Here is a 15,554-nt window from a genome sequence, read left to right on the forward strand (position 1 = left end):
ATACTGACTTGTCTTACACATGTCCTACGAATTGAAGTATGTTTTGGGTTGATGTAGGCGCAGGGTCAGCAATTTGTCCGCGGTGAGGTGTGTACGGTACGTGGTGATACGGCCGTGGAGGGCCCCTAAGCGATGAAGCTTGCGCATCTCACGCAGCACGCTACTGCCGCCCCTCGCTCAGATCCCTTGCCCACGCAGGAAGCCGAGGACCGCCGATTCTGCGCGTTGGCCGACCTCGAGAGCGCGATCCTTGTGGTCCTCCGATCTCTCGTGAAGCTGGAACCCGCCCTAAAGGAAAAGCTTCATGTACGCGACGATCAAGCGGTAATCTGACTTCTTTTGTCGGTCGTTAGAGCTCCAGACGCGAGGCTGTTGTGTGTGCCACTCGAACCAGATCGATGACAGGTTGGTAGTCGCTTTCTTTCTGCGTTTCGCTGCAGGTATTTGAGCTGACGAAACTTGCTCCTGCTCTGTAGTTTGGGCTAGCTCTTCATGCGCAGGTCGCTTAAGGATGGCAGTCTCCAGCACCAGCACGCGTGCATACAACAGCCTATTGCTTTCGATAAGCTCGTTAATGACAGCAGCGTGACGACAATCCGTTCGATTGCACACGTTCTTTTCAGTGTCCTTTCTTTGTTGAGCAGGTTTGGAGGCGACATGGCTCAGCGCGACCTACCACGCCAGAAGGTCGGTGTGGGAGATGTCAGCTGCTTCCAAGCATTCTTTCACCCGAACAACGAACAAGCTCCTGGGTTCCAGAGTCTTCACTTCCGGGAAATGCATAATCAGGTTGGCGGTAAGGGTCCCAATTACTTTGCGACGCACGTTTAGCTCGCTGTTCTTCAGCCCTACACAGGAAGCGAACAGCAACTCATGCAATCGTGTCATGCGCTCCTGTGCCCCATGGTCGAGAATGGCAACATCAAGAATCGTCGGTGCCTCGTCAGCAGCCCACCCGCTCAAGCCCCGTGCTACTTTACGGTTCTCGCGTGGCGTGTTAAATGCGTAGGCGAAGCCTTTGTTGGTGTGCGTCGTGTCCCATGACCCACGATCAAAGATCCTGTCGCTCGTCCCCGTTTGCATGCATCTCCCCGCCCCGCTTGAAGGAGTGCGAGGTCAAGTTGGCTGAGGCTCCTGCAGGCTCTGACACCCGCTTCAGGAGCCGGTTCACGTATACTTAAACCCCGTCGTCGCCGCGAGCTTGGTTGGTCGCTGAAGGGTTGGCTGCAGTGGAGATCGGGACGCTTGGCTGGGTGGCGGCAGCTAGGTCAGTCAATTCTGCTGCAGGAAGCTGCGAAGAGGTGGCAGCATTGACCGAAGGTACTTGTAGTACATCGAGAAGGGGTGCTCCTGCATCAAGTGAGGGCAGGGACGGTGTCACAAGTGAAGGAAGCTGGTTTAGCAGGGATACACAAGGCGACTCCTGCATCACCAAGGCTACTGCGAGCGGGTGCAGCGGGAAGGTCACAAAATCCGCCCGATCAGGTACGAGTGTGATGCTTTGCTCCTCAGCTGTCTTCATTCGTAGCATCCGAATGTAGAAAACGTTGTCAGCTGACATTGTGATGTGGTGCTTTGTGACGTAGCCGAGATCCGATGAACGGCCGAAGCAATACCACATGAGGCACACAAGCGCTGCATATTCGCATTTCGTAGCCGAGGCGACGGATGCTGTTTTGTACACATAGCAAACTAGTGAGCGCAAATCCGCCTTTGTACAAGTTGGTGCCTTGTTAGTAAACCCTCCGTCATCACATTTTAGACAGTTTTGTTTTCTGGAGTCTTCCCTTGTTTAAGCAATATTAAGTCGGTTGGTACTCTAAGATGAGGATACTCATAAAAAAACCAAAGTTTCACATTTTAAAGTAAGAAATGGCGGTGTTGGGCGCCAACTTACCTTTCTTACCTTCGCATGTGGTGAGATAGTAGCCAAAACGATTCATCACCGCCGCTAAGCTCGTTCCGGAGCTGTCACTGAAAATGCATGCTCGGGCAACGTCCATGGATACATCCTCGACTTTCACCATACGCTCCAACGCGCCTATTCAGGTAGTACGCTCTTTTTGCGTGTTTGTAGGGATAAGTGCGGAGAGGCTCATGCCGGTTGCTGCTTGTCTCTTCTGCTTTTTTTTACTGGACATGACTGGTTAAGTGTACCCGTTACACTACTGTTCAATGTTAATTTAAAGTAGGAGGTCGGAACCAAAACAATATTGACACGACTTAAATTCAGTTTTTGTTTTTAAATACGGCACCCTTCGCGTCCAGGTTTTTCCAAACAGAGAATTTCCAGGTGTGCGTCCAGGTGTAACTAAAACCGTTTTTCTTACCGTAATTTTTCTTTTGGCCTCAGCCACTCAGTTCCAGGGGGGAAGCGTGACACGTGGCGGACGGCTGGCAGCGCACCCGGAGGACACCGAAGCGCCCTCGGAAGACCCCACCATGGCGCGAACGCACAAGACAGCGATGATCAAGGCGCAGATGGCGGAAGAGGCACGCAAGGAGGAGGAGGCTCGCAGAATGGAGGCAGCCCGGCTCGCCGGAGTAATGGACGCTCGTATCCGCGCGGCGAGATCCCAAGCACGCCAGCGTGCTGATGAGATTCGTGGCCAGTTTGGCCCTCACGCTGTAGTCGACGAAGAAGATAGTGCCAGCGAGGGAATGGATGGTGATTCAGCGGACGCTCTGGCGGAGGTACCAAGGTGCCAAAGAATGTGTTTCTGAAGCGTCAAGAGATTCGAAGGAGGGGCCGGCGGAGGAGGAGGAGGGTGAAGAAAGCCAGGCAACGGACCAAGAAAACCGGGAGGAGAATACTATGCAGACAGACAAAATGCGGCAGACCGGTGCGAACCGGCAAGGCAAAAAGAGGTCGGCTTCCATGGTAGAAGACGAAGAGCTGGTCAAGCCCCCCCCCCCTCCGTTCAAGGCGGAGCACGAATCCTGGGCGGACCTCGAAGTGAGTTTGAAGCAGTACATGGATTCGACGCGCCAGAAGATTGTGATCAAAGAGGTGATCCGAGTTTCGCGCCGTAATGCTGACCTCCGTGCACAAGTACGCTACAATGGTCGCCCTGATTCTGAGATCCCGTTGGTGCCCGTAGAAATGGAACCGTTTCAGCGAAAATATATCTGCACTCATGGCTGGCCGGAGCGTGAACGATCGTCGGGTAAGAGGACTTCTCACACGCTGCGCCGCACAGAGTGTCCGTTCCAGATGCTGGCCCAGGTTTCGAAGAAGGACGTTGGCACATGGTGCATCAAGATGAAGCGTGAGGTGTACTCTCATAACCATTTCGTCTCCGAGGGAGTTTACAGGTATTATCCAGGTATTCGCCAGGTTCCTGCTGATTCACCGCTTATGCCCGGGATTGAGTTGCTTGTGGATGCGCAAGCTGGAGCCTCGAGTATTTACGACTACATTCGCAGCAACTCAAATCACTCTGTCACCATGGATGATGTTCGCAACTTGATAGCCAGGATGAAGAAGTCCGGTAAGTTATGCTAGTGTATTATTGGGTGGGAAATGTCCTGACTAACTAAGAACTGTGTATCTATCTAGGTGTTGATCTTTATGATGATGACGCTGTTGCAGAGATGATCTTGGACTTTAACCAGGAGTCACCAGCTAATGTGGCCACGGTGAACGAAAGTGCGCACGGCGACACCGGAGTGATATCGTTGTCGAGTGAGCACATGCGTGCGATGCAGGACAGCTTCCCAGAGGTGCTCTAGATGGACTGCACACACAAGACGAACAAGTGAGTTTCTTCATATTATTTGGTGAAAAATGTTCCACTTTTTATTTCAGGTTTTTACCAGATATTAACAGGGTTTCTGTATAGATACAACTACCAGCTTCTGAGTATCGTTGCAATGGATCAATTTGGTCAAGGTCATCCCGTCCAGTACTCGTTGATGGAGACAAACTCCGATTGGCACATGGCGAAAAGCTTGGATCATTTTAAACGAGCGAACGAGCATTGGCGTTTCGTGCGTATTTTCATTGTCGATAAGGACATGCAATCAAATCGATGTGATTCGAAAGAAGCTGCCGGAGGCTCGAGTTCTTTTGTGTTATTTCCATGTGATAAAGTGGCTCCATAATGTGATTCGCAACTCGAAGAAGTTTGGCACCTATGAAGAATCTGTTCTCTTGCAGATGAAGCACATTATCACCAACATGACTTATGCAAGAACAGCTGAGGACTACTGTCTACATCGCGACGAGTTCAAGGGTTTGCCTTCAGGGATGGTCGCACAGAGCTGTGGGCGTACTTCGAACGAACTGGGATGCCGACGCTACCATGTGGGTGATGGCGCATCGAGTGGACTTGCCACACTTCAGCAATCACACGAATAATCGAGTTGAGAGTCTCTTTGGAAAACTGAAGCGCAAACTGAAAGGACATCATACGATGCGTGCTAGCCTGGCGATTTTGCTGGAGTTTCAACGCCGCAAGGAAGAAGGTTACCGGTCGAAGGTGGAGATGCCCGGGACGTTGCGAGATATTTCCTACTCTGAAGAGATACACGTCGTCCTTGGAATGACGACACGTTGGGTGGCTGCGGCAATTAAAATACAGTACGACATTTCGGTAGACAGAACACTTGCCGAACGCTACGCATTCAAAGACAATGGTGCAACAATAACTGTACGGCATGGATACCACGAATATCTTTTGGAGAAGGAAGGCTGGACGTGTGACTGCGAGTTTTCCCAGACCATGAAGCTTCCGTGCAGGCATGCCATAACGCACAAGAAGTCGTGCGGCCACCCGTTCGTGGTACCCTTCGCCATGTATTACGCGCGTCTGATTCCACTCTGTATATTAAAACCTGGAAGAAACATGGGGGTATCCCTGGACAATACATGGAGAATCAGAAATCTGAGTATTTTCAAAATCTGGAAAACCTGGACGCGAAGGTCGTCCTTTTAAATATGTAGCTCTAGCTTCCGACAAATATTTGTCAGAAAATGTCGGAATGAAGAACCTGCTCGTGTGCGATCTAATTGGCTAAAAGGTAAATGGTAATATATGATTGGATATTAATCCCAAATTCACAATCTTGCTTTTGTGTCTGTCGGAAAGACGTCCATACCGAAAAGCTCGGAGTTTGCTATTTTGGCGCCAATTCTGAAATGAAAGTGCAGGCCGACAGTCAAACCTTGTGACTTTATTCACTTTCAAAACTTTTTTACTTAGTACTTATACGAAGTATTATAGAGTGTACCTACCATGGTATTAATATTAATTTTAGTCTGGATCCCTTTGGAAGTGAGTATTTTGCCCGACTGGCTAACCGACTATACATGTACAATTATACTCCCCAACATGCATAAAATGGACTTAGCCGACGGTCTTGGCAACACTGGCTCGGAATTAATTTCTAATCCCAGACACAGCGCCTTGCCGAGTCGAGGACTTAAAGGCCGGGGTGAGGGGGGACCCCGCAGGGGCCCCCCCCCCCCCCCCCCCCCGAGCGCAGCGCAGCAAGCGAAGAGAGGGGCGGGACGGCTATAAGTCCGCGGACGAGTGCAAACGCGCTAGTGTCCTACCTTTACTCCAATGTAACCGAACTATACTATCTGTACACGTATAAAAGTCGATGCTATGTTACCTCAAAATAACGAGTGCCTTCATCTTTTTGAGCCAGGTTCGCCAGGATGCTGAGAAGGGAGGCCAGGTGTGAATCCTCGGAGCTCGCTTCCGGCGAGCTATCGGCGGATACGCATTCGAATGACCCTCCTTCGGGGACCTCCGCAGCTGCTACAGCGCCGTCACTTGCTATCGTCACCGTAAAGAATTTTGTGAGCGGCACCATGGGCGGCGGTTGTGAGGCGTTCGTGGGGTATCCCCTCGAGACGGTCAAGGCGCGGATGCAGACACAGCAGAACAATTCCAGAGCGTTCACAGGGCCTGTTGACTGTCTGAAGAAGACTTTGCAGGAAGGTGGCGTCTCGTCGCTCTATCGCGGTGCATCGCCTCAGATCTTCCGCTCCGCAATGAGGTACTGGGGTATCTCGAAAATGCCTTCTTCGTGGCTACTACCAATGCAATTAACGTGGATCTTTTTCATATCTGTTCGTTCGGCCGACGATGTAGCGCGTCGATCATGTTTGGGCTTATGGGGCAGTATCGCTATTTCTACTCCAAGACGCTGTTCGACAACCCGGACTATGCTTTGATAGCTGCTGGAGTTTCGACGGGTTTTACTGAGGGAATGCTGTATACTCCATTTGAAATTATTAAAGTAAGGATGCAGACGTTGTATGGAGGCACCAAAACTCGAATCAGCAACTGGCAGTGTGTTAGGGACGTGTATAGTCGAAATGGCGTAGGAGGACTCTATCGTGGTTTCTGGCCTACTGCTGGACGTGAGATGTTGGGTAACGCCGCGTACTTTATGGCGTACGAGACGACCAAGGATTTACTGCTCAATCGTTTTGTGCACAACGTGCCTGGATTGTCACCAGAAGCGGCGAATCTGCGCACGTATCAGTCCATCGCCTTCTCTGGCGGCTGCGCTGGCTTCATGTATTGGCTCGTGGTGTTTCCCGTAGACACGGTGAAATCGGTCCTTCAGGCCGATCGTCTGGATAAACCTCGCTTCAACGGCATAACGGACTGCTGTCGACAACTTTATGCGGAGGGAGGACCCACGCGGTTTTACAAAGGCATCACACCGTCACTGCTACGAGCTTTCCCTGCAAACGCAGTCACCTTCGTTGCCTTCGAGAAAACTATGAGCTTTCTAAATCAATTATTCTAAATCACTAGATCTTGACATCGAAGTTTAAAGTTTTCTTTTCGTTGAGGCTAGAAATCTAAAAAAAAGGATCTGGAGCAGATTCTGGTGTATCTAAAACAGCACAATCTTCATGCTGCTGGCTTCCTTGTTAAGTTGCGGAATGAAATGAAATTGCAGAAGGTCCATCATCTCAGTTGCTGTGTCTTTCAGCTCCAGCACAGTGAGCTGCTTCTTGTCCTTCTCCATGTCGAAGATCACGTGCGTCGTGTGTTTCAGCGACAGTGCGTCCATCTCCAGCAGCCTCTTGACGCGAGCAGGTGTACCCACAGCAATGGGCAGATAGTTGAACGCGAGCTGCTTGGCCTGTTCTTCCGCCTTCATGTGCTTGGCGAAAAGTTTTGCAACACGACACTTAAACGACGTTAAATGCCTATCACGAATGTCAACAAGAGGCCGTTAGAAATCCATACGCTAACTTGCTGTCATGCAGAGAAACTTACTTGATGACCTCAACACACCGCAGCGCCGACGAGCACAGAATGAGGAAGTACGGACTCTTATCGCGACGTTTTCCCTTGCCCACAAAGTCGCGCTTGAACGATGGCTGCAAGTGGTGAATGTACGACGGCAACAGGTCCAGTCTGTGCTTGCCCAGACCTTTGGGTGCCACAAAGTGCGCCTCTGCGAGACATTCATACCGTTCAGCACGCATTTAAGTTCGTTTTGAGCACGTAGGCTACGCACCATTAAGTCCGTCCGCCAGCTCGAGCGACGTCATTTGGCCGCCACGGTGCTTCGTGTAGGCATCGTTGACGATTTTAAAGTGATCGGCCTGCGTCATCCTGTGCAGTCCCTTGCCATTGTGCTTCTGCTGCGTTAGCTCATGTCAGTTGCAAAGTCTCACGTGCTTATAGTTATTTAACAGCTGCAGCGCGTACTTTGCCGTCGGTCTTACGCTTCTTGGTGGCATTTGCATCGTCCTCACTATTCATGGCGTCGTCCACCTCCTCCTCGCGGCCACGTTTGACGCCGGACGCCAGTTCCAACCCCGCCTCGTCTTCGAACTCATCTTCACTATCAGCGGACATGACGCTCTCATTGTCCGATGCGTCTACGGCCTCCGCCGTCCAGTTCATCTCCAGCTCATCATCGTTGTGGGTCACCATCTTGCTGCCAATATTTTGTTTGTCGGAACCAGTGGTGCTCTTCAAACTGTAGTAGAACCTCCACGTTACGATAACCGAAAAAGAAAAAGTTAGCGTACTCCTACTTAAGAATACTTGATTAATTTATCCACTACAGGAGTTCTTATGTGAGCATAGAGATTTATCTTGTCACGGACGCTAATCTTTCGTCGTCGAACAGATCTCGCAGATAGCGTCCGTGGCATCGTTGACGAACGTGCAGGCAGAGCATACCCAAACGCGAGTTTCTTGGCTACCGGCCATCGCCAACGCCATCGCTCGGTCTCCACTCGTGTCTGGGACTTCTTTGACTTTCACCACCTCCACCTGAGTGTTACCGGTAGCGCTGCCATTCAACGTACGGGAGAGAAAGACCGAGTCTGCAAACCCCACTTCACGCTCCAGACTCTCGTCCATCACCAGGTCGTCCGCACTGTCTTCTGATAACCTCATGAATACTGCGTCTCCGGCTTTGATCCTGATACCACAACACATTATTTACCAACTGTCAGAGGTTTTCTACTTCAGCAACGAATACACCTGCCACTTAACGTACCCGCAGTGTTTGAGTGTCCGATAATCCTCCAGTAGCTCGCCCTTGTAGTAAAGACGCTGTCGTATGGGCAATGCATCCATCTCCGAGTAGATCTTGGCCTTGAGCATATATACTGAGTCGGTAGCATTAGCTGCCACAGGCCACGTACACGCTGCACCTGGACGAAATCGCCTAGACCGCCGTCGACCTGACGTGTTAGCGTCTGACGTCAAGTTCTCGGTCGTGGGAGCTGCCTGGTCGTCGCTCAGTTGCTGAACGTTCACCACGCGGTTCGAGAAATTCTCGAGCTCGTCTTGGTGTCTTCTGTCCGAGTTTTCTTGACATTCGGCACAGATAACACCCTCCTCGTTCTCGTCTTGACATACCAACGGCACGACACCATCGGGACACCCTTCACTGCTTATAACCTTCTCGTTGCCATACTGGAGAGAAGCTTGTGAGCACTGTCGCCACACCACGTAAGATTCCTCTTCTTCCGAATCGGTGATATTAGTTTTGAGAAGACCATAGTAAAATGACATCTCCAGATCGCCGTAACGTTCAGCAAGCGCCTGTATTTCGTCCATCGTCACAAGCTCCACTTCTAACGAACTGGCGTCCACAACTTGACCCTGATGTGCTGCCAATAATCCAGGCGGAAGCACCAATTTCTGGTGCGAACACAGCAGCGAAGACAGTGTTAAAGAAGCTGGCGAATCTTCTTCCACGTTGCGAATATACTCCCTCCACTGCGCTAGCCAGAGACGAGATACCAAAAACATTCGTCGAGGAGTTCTCGCAGCGTCTCGTTTAGTCCACGACGACGCCTGCTCCAGTCCACTGCCACCTTGTGCAGTTGAAAGTTCAAAAACGTCAACAAGTCGAATGGATTCTCCTCGAGGCTTTCGTCGATACAAACAGTCTAGTGCAGAGACAGAAAGGAGCTCGTCGCGCGCGTCACGTTCCACCTGAATACACTCCTTGCTCGCCATATCATCAACTTGACATTGTGGACACGTCTCGGTTGCAGACTCGGCGAACTCGGCACGATAAGGGAACTTGGCACTAAAATACGACCATGTCTCTGCCGACACAGGTCGATACGTCCGCTTCTCTAGCGTTAGATTGCCATGCACACACGTGATGTCCTCGTTGATGGGCTTCTGCCACACACCCAGTCCATTATCCCCAGTATCATTACTGCTGCTTCCGTTCCCTTCCTTTGAAGCTGTAAAAAACTCTTTGATGTCCTGGGGCGTCAGAGATCTCCTCCCTTTCTTGCTTTTCAAAGCTGCGTGCGACAGCTCTTTGTGCAGCATCTGCAGATGCATCTTGTAGCTTTTTATCCACGCCCGACTCATCAGGTAAGCCCCTCCTGACGCCACGGCCGCCGCCACACTAGCAGGAGAGCCTCTCAACAGCTCAAGTTCCTCGCTCACTTCTTTCAATCGATCCACGTCATTCAAAAGCTTGTTGCGGAATTCTTTCTCGCACGCTGCGCAGCGATACGTGGGTGACTCGAAGGCTCTCATTGGCGTCGAATCCTCCACGTTGCGTTCTTCCCCACAATTCTCTCGTAAATACGTAAGCAATTTTGCAGATACTCGCTTCATCCTAGGCGCATTCTCGGGTGCAAAGCGTAGAATTGGCTCGTGTGCTCCATTGTCCAGACCACTCGAGTGCGCGCAGCAGAAGCGTGATACATCAAAAGGCTTCGTAAAAGGTATGTCTTCACAGTTTAACTTCGTAGTCCCGACTGCGTCAGGCTCGTCATTTGTATCCGGAGAGGCCAGCGGCGACGCCGATGGAGCCGTGTCGGAAACAATCTCCACATCTCCATTTTCGCAATTAGTTGAGCTCAACTTCTCGTCACCCGAGCATTCACTTTCTGCCACGGTGTTAGCTTCTGGTGGGTCAACAATGATACAATCATCATCTGCGTTCTGTTCCGCTGCGTTGGGCGTGGCTTCCTTCGATTCCTCCTCTTCTACTTGCGATGAGCTCGTAGTTTTTCTGGCGGAGCTATCACTTTCCTCTCCTGTAATCCAGCGACGCAGCCACTCCGTGTCAACCCAGTAGAAATGGGCAGCAGACGTGTCTGGATACGGCTGACTCTTCTCGAAAAAGCGCTTGTACGCGTCAACTCGCTTCTGGATACGAGCTTCCATTCCACTCACTTTTCTGGCGTACTCTTTAACTTCGGCATTAAACGCAACATTGACTGCCTCCACTTCGCTTCGACAGACTGTAGAAGGCTCTGGTTCCGCGTTACTGGTATTGGTGATGGCAGCAGCACCATCTCGAGTATATAGAAGCATGTAGATGTCACGTGAGCGGATTTTCTTACCGGGAGAGCGCTCTTTTGCTGCGTCAGACTTGGTCATATCAGTCACCGCTGCATCGTCAAATTCAAACCAGTCCACTGCAGATTCGTCGTCTTGTTGCCCACTCCTTTTCCCTGGTTTGGGGTATGCTACAGACGCAGTGTAGTGCCCCACGTGGGCACTTTTGCCACGATGATTCAGATAACCCTGTAACCGGTAAACCGCATCGCCAGACCCATCAAATGCCTCAGCATGGCCACTCCGGCGCAGTAACTCGGTCATATTTAGCGTCTCGTTAATCTCGATGACGTCCTGCAAGTATCAACATAAAATTGTAGAATTTTAATACCCTTAATAAAAGCCTTCATGGCGATCCATAGCGTACCGTCAGCTTCTTCTTGCGTCCGGCATTGGCATCGTAGACAAATCTCATTAGCTGCACCATCAGCGTTGACGGCAAAGACTGCGGCTTGAGTTCAAGGTAGCGTTCTGCACACTGCTTGGCGTCACAGTGCTCGCAAAAATATTTGTTCTCTCCTTCCAGCACCTCCGCCGACAAGTACGATCCAATGCACTCCTCCACGCTCTTGTGTCCTTTGATGTTCAGCGAAATCTCGTAATACGACGACGGTCGCATAGACTTGTTCTTGCACTTCAAACACTTGGTCACATAACTCATCTGTCCCTGGAAGATTCGGTCCACCAAGTCCCAATGTCTCGAAAATCTCGAGTGTCCAAAGATCGTACGTAAATGTGCCAACAGCAACTTGCTAAACTCCTGCAACATAAAAAAAAAACAATTCGTTCGTAAAAATAGTAAACCACTAGTAAAAGGTATTCCAACCTGTGCATCTTGTTGCATGACGTTGTTGAGTGACAATGTGGAGGCAAATTCCGTTGGATCATAGTAGCTTTCATTACCCAATTGCATCTGGGCGAAGAGTTTCTGCAACGCGCGCATCTGCTGCGCCTGTTCCTTATCCACAAGTTGCCCCTTGGGCTCCCATTCGTACACGGCTTGGCGGAAGGGTAAGTTGACGAACAGACACTGCAGCATGCTGTTCAGGTAGCACGTAGCGCCGAGATTACGCAAGCCACAAGGCATAGGCTTCCCATGTTTATTCGACTCACGCTCGCGCTCCCGCGGGTCGTCGCCGAACACGCGTCGGACGAGTCTCGAGCCCTGCCACACGCCCTTCTGGCTCTCCCCCAGGCCGTAGAGGCAGTTTGGGTTGTCCACACAGTTGCGCAACACGCCCGCATTCTTGCCGCGCTTGCGGTGATGGTCCGAGAAGCGGCAAGGGGGCGTCTGCAGCAGATATGGGTCAGCCAGCCGTGAGTCTCCAGAGGACTTGGGCTCGCGCTTGCGCTTGACCGACGGCATCTTGTTCTCAGTTAATAAAAGCAAGTGGGGATGCATTGATGGAAAGTGATTGGAGGAAATGGGTAATTAATTGAAGAAAATTGGGCTTCTCCCAAAAATATTTAAAACAACTTGTTTTGTGGCCGATGAAAGTCTTACAGCATAAATAATTATATAATTATTTGTACTGCACTGACAAAAACTAAGTTTTGCTAAAAACAAATCTTTCGACTAGGTAGCTGGAATATTCAACTCGTATCAGCAAAACTGAGGCAATTTTAACTGTGGAAAATTGGTCGGTGGTCCTTAATAACCCCAGTGAAATTTGTCCTAGGCAAAAATCAGTGATTATGTGGCACACATAACGTCATTTGTCCTAGGTACAACTTAAGATTTGAAAGGGAGGATTCTCGGGGCTGAAATTGCTTGATGACCTGTATATCAGAGCAACTACTGCTCGCATTTACGAAAGTGAGCTCAATGGATACTGTGCTAGCTAATACGACAAAAAATAGTATTATGTTATTAGAGACACTTTTGAAAAGGCCACTATGTCCTTGAGGACGTAGTAGTACACCAGGTTAGACGTTCTTAGGATAGATAAAGGAGCATATTTGCCTCCATGGCCACAAAAGCGTGTTGTTCCCAGCGTCGTTGTCGCAAGAGTGCAGCAAACTTTTGATTATTTATTCCGTCCGACGACAGACCTAACTGGGCTAAAAGAGGGACTCGAAAGTTCTCAAAATCGAATACTATAAATCATAGTGTTATGGGCAAACGTAACGGGCCAGATATTTACTCCGTTACTTGCTTACACTATGAGTGAGTGAGTGGGTGACGCGAGGTTCCACGACGACGAGTGAAACCCAAGCTCGCAGGACGCTGGTATTCCTACGTCGTAGTCGCCTGGGTCTACAGGATACTTCTCCGTACTCTGTGCAGTCGCACATCGTCGCTCAGTCAGCTGACTGAAGTGGTTGTTGTCCCGTATTCGCGGTCTCAAGTACCTTTTTGGTGCGCTGTCTTCGTGATCCTCGTGCCTGCTGGAACATCGTGGATGTCCCATGATGGGTGTATCCCCAAGCACAAGGAGGTCTCCAGCCGGTTCTCCATCTTTGCGTCTGTGGTGATCATCGTGCCAGAATTTCCTAGCAAAAACAGTTGCACATGCGCTTGTCGCGGAGTTTGATCTCCGCGGGAATCGAACTCACGCGTACTGCGCGTGATCGTTACCCGTTCTGACACGACGTCGCATAGTTCACGATGTGCCTCGGGACATTTGCGAGGGTCCAAGCTCCACTCCACCAGAACCTAGTCCCGCCTGGCCTGGCACCTCGATGCCCACGTGTGTCGACACCAGCGCCAGCGCCGGTGGCCTCCAAGCTGTTGTCTGAGCTGACATCTCGCTCCGCACGCTCGCTGCCGAGCGTGGTGTCTCTTGTTGATACGCCAGTGACTTGATGTCGCGAGTGTCGCCGCTACTGTCTCCGCCATCCCAGCAGTCTTTTTCAATATTCTTTATCAGCGCTTATGCTGCGTACGTGCAACTTGAAGAGGGGGGTAATGTAATGGGCCCTCCATAACATAAGTAGGTAGAATTCTTTACATAAGTAGGTGCATCAGCGCACGACTAACGTGTACTGAAATGCTGTCATGTCCCTGGCTGATATATGGGGAGCCAGACCCATTATTGGCCAATTGAACTATGACGTGTATTTGAGTGGCCAGGGCTGAAGCCTTGGTCCTAAAAAAAGGCGGAGCTGATTTTTCCTAAAACCTAAGACGCAGTCGTCTTGTTGCGAGCTTCCTCAACACTACTCACTCACTTGTTCACTCGGCTTACTCACCGAGTGGTTCAGCGGTACAGTGCCGAGCTCTCGTGCAGCTGGTCACCGGTTCTATCCCCGTGTTGACTCTAGTGTTCTTTTTAACTATCATGGCGAGCGCCTCCGTGTACCCGCGGAGGCTGGTCGGCTTCTTCACTGCGGGTATCAACACCCGGCTCACTCACGATTTGGAGCGTGATTGTCTTCGCGTATTCGCTTACGATATCGGGAACGTCTTCCAGCAAGCGACTGCGCGGCTCCCAAGTGTCTTCACCTGGGGAGAGTCCCAGCCAACGCACGCGATAGTGTTGCTCCTTGTCCCGCAGGGCACGACCCTGTGGAAACTCTTCAGTGTGACCGTCGCGGGTACCATGGCGCTGGCGAAGGTCATGGTCAACGATTCGCTCAACGATCCAGCGCTGAGTGCCAGAAGAATCTATCAAAGGAGGAGGGCCATCTTGCTGGAAAGTTGCCGCGTAGCTTAAGGTCAAATCTGCGTCCGGGATCTCGGACGGATGGTACTTCTTTAAACGTCCGACGTAGAACGTCGGATGTAGCCGTAGTGTCGAAGAAATGTCGAGCGCATAGGCGTCACCAATAGCCTTGGGTACCGTAAGCGATCCAATAAAGCGCAGTGCGAATTTGTTCGTGCCGAGGTTGGTGACCGCTGAGTTTCTGATACCATCAGTTGACAGGAGCACTCGTTCACCTGTCGTAAATGTGGCCGTGTTCTTGCGGCCAGTCTTGTCAGCATTCTCCTTCGGCTTGTCCGCTGCGTCCCGCAGTGCGTCTCGAGCATAGCGTGTGACCGCTTGGCGTTGTAATACGAAGTCGGAGATGGCTGCGGAGTTGATTGGTCGCGTCGCTCGCTTCGTCGCGTAGTTTGCTGACGCAAGTGCGCTCGAAGTAGTTCCGGGGTTGATCAGGTTACGGTTAGTCCAAGCTGCGAGAGAGAATGCCGCGGAATGTGTCACTGCGTTGACCGACGTGGGGACCGGGGATACACTCGAGATTTCATTCGCATCCGGTGTATGTACCGGTTGACCCAGTACCGGTGTTGCCGCCGGAGACATCGGAGGTGGAGTAGACGGCTTGTCGGCAGCTTCTTCCCCACCCAGCGTGGAGACACACGGTGCTGTAGAATGGCCCACGGCGAGGAGAGCAGGGGCACGCGGGTCTCGCGCGTTGTTGATGAACAAGGGCGTCAGGTCAGGCGACGCGTGTACCGCGTTGTTCAGCGCGAACTCGACCAGAGGCAGAAACGAGCTCCAGCTGGAGAACGACGTCGCGTAGCTTCGAAAGACGTCTTCGACGACGCGATTTACGCGCTCCGTCTGGCCGTCCGTTTCTGGATGGGCTGCCGTGGACATCAACAGCTTCGAGCCGAGTAGCTCGAAGAGCTTTAACCAGAAGGCCGACGGGAAGCGCGGGTCGCGGTCGGAGACGATGGATTCAGGAAGGTCATGATGGCGAAAGACCGCATCGATGAGGTGCACCGCGGTATCTGCCGCGGTGATCGAATCCGACAACGGAATCAGGTGGACCATCTTGCTGAAGCGGTCAACGAACACC

At 51.3% G+C, this 15,554-nt stretch overlaps 2 protein-coding genes across 2 annotated transcripts; one reads left to right on the plus strand and one right to left on the minus strand.

The window, feature by feature from the left end:
- Nucleotides 1-5,665: 5,665 nt before the first annotated feature.
- PITG_01919 (Mitochondrial Carrier (MC) Family) lies at nucleotides 5,666-6,771 on the plus strand (the record flags this gene model as incomplete). The annotated part of the gene is made up of 2 exons (XM_002908463.1): nucleotides 5,666-6,009; nucleotides 6,105-6,771. The coding sequence occupies 2 exons, from the start codon at nucleotides 5,666-5,668 to the stop codon at nucleotides 6,769-6,771; spliced, it is 1,011 nt and encodes a 336-aa protein (XP_002908509.1).
- Nucleotides 6,772-6,861: 90 nt separating this feature from the next.
- Nucleotides 6,862-12,177, minus strand: PITG_01920 (ubiquitin-specific protease, putative; the record flags this gene model as incomplete). The annotated part of the gene is made up of 8 exons (XM_002908464.1): nucleotides 6,862-7,180; nucleotides 7,251-7,431; nucleotides 7,495-7,621; nucleotides 7,689-7,974; nucleotides 8,152-8,412; nucleotides 8,491-11,105; nucleotides 11,179-11,571; nucleotides 11,638-12,177. 8 exons carry the CDS (start codon nucleotides 12,175-12,177, stop codon nucleotides 6,862-6,864), a joined length of 4,722 nt encoding a protein of 1,573 aa, XP_002908510.1.
- Nucleotides 12,178-15,554: the final 3,377 nt, after the last annotated feature.

Source organism: Phytophthora infestans, genomic scaffold (assembly GCF_000142945.1).
Source record: "Phytophthora infestans T30-4 supercont1.2 genomic scaffold, whole genome shotgun sequence".
Taxonomy (NCBI): Eukaryota; Oomycota; class Peronosporomycetes; order Peronosporales; family Peronosporaceae; genus Phytophthora; species Phytophthora infestans.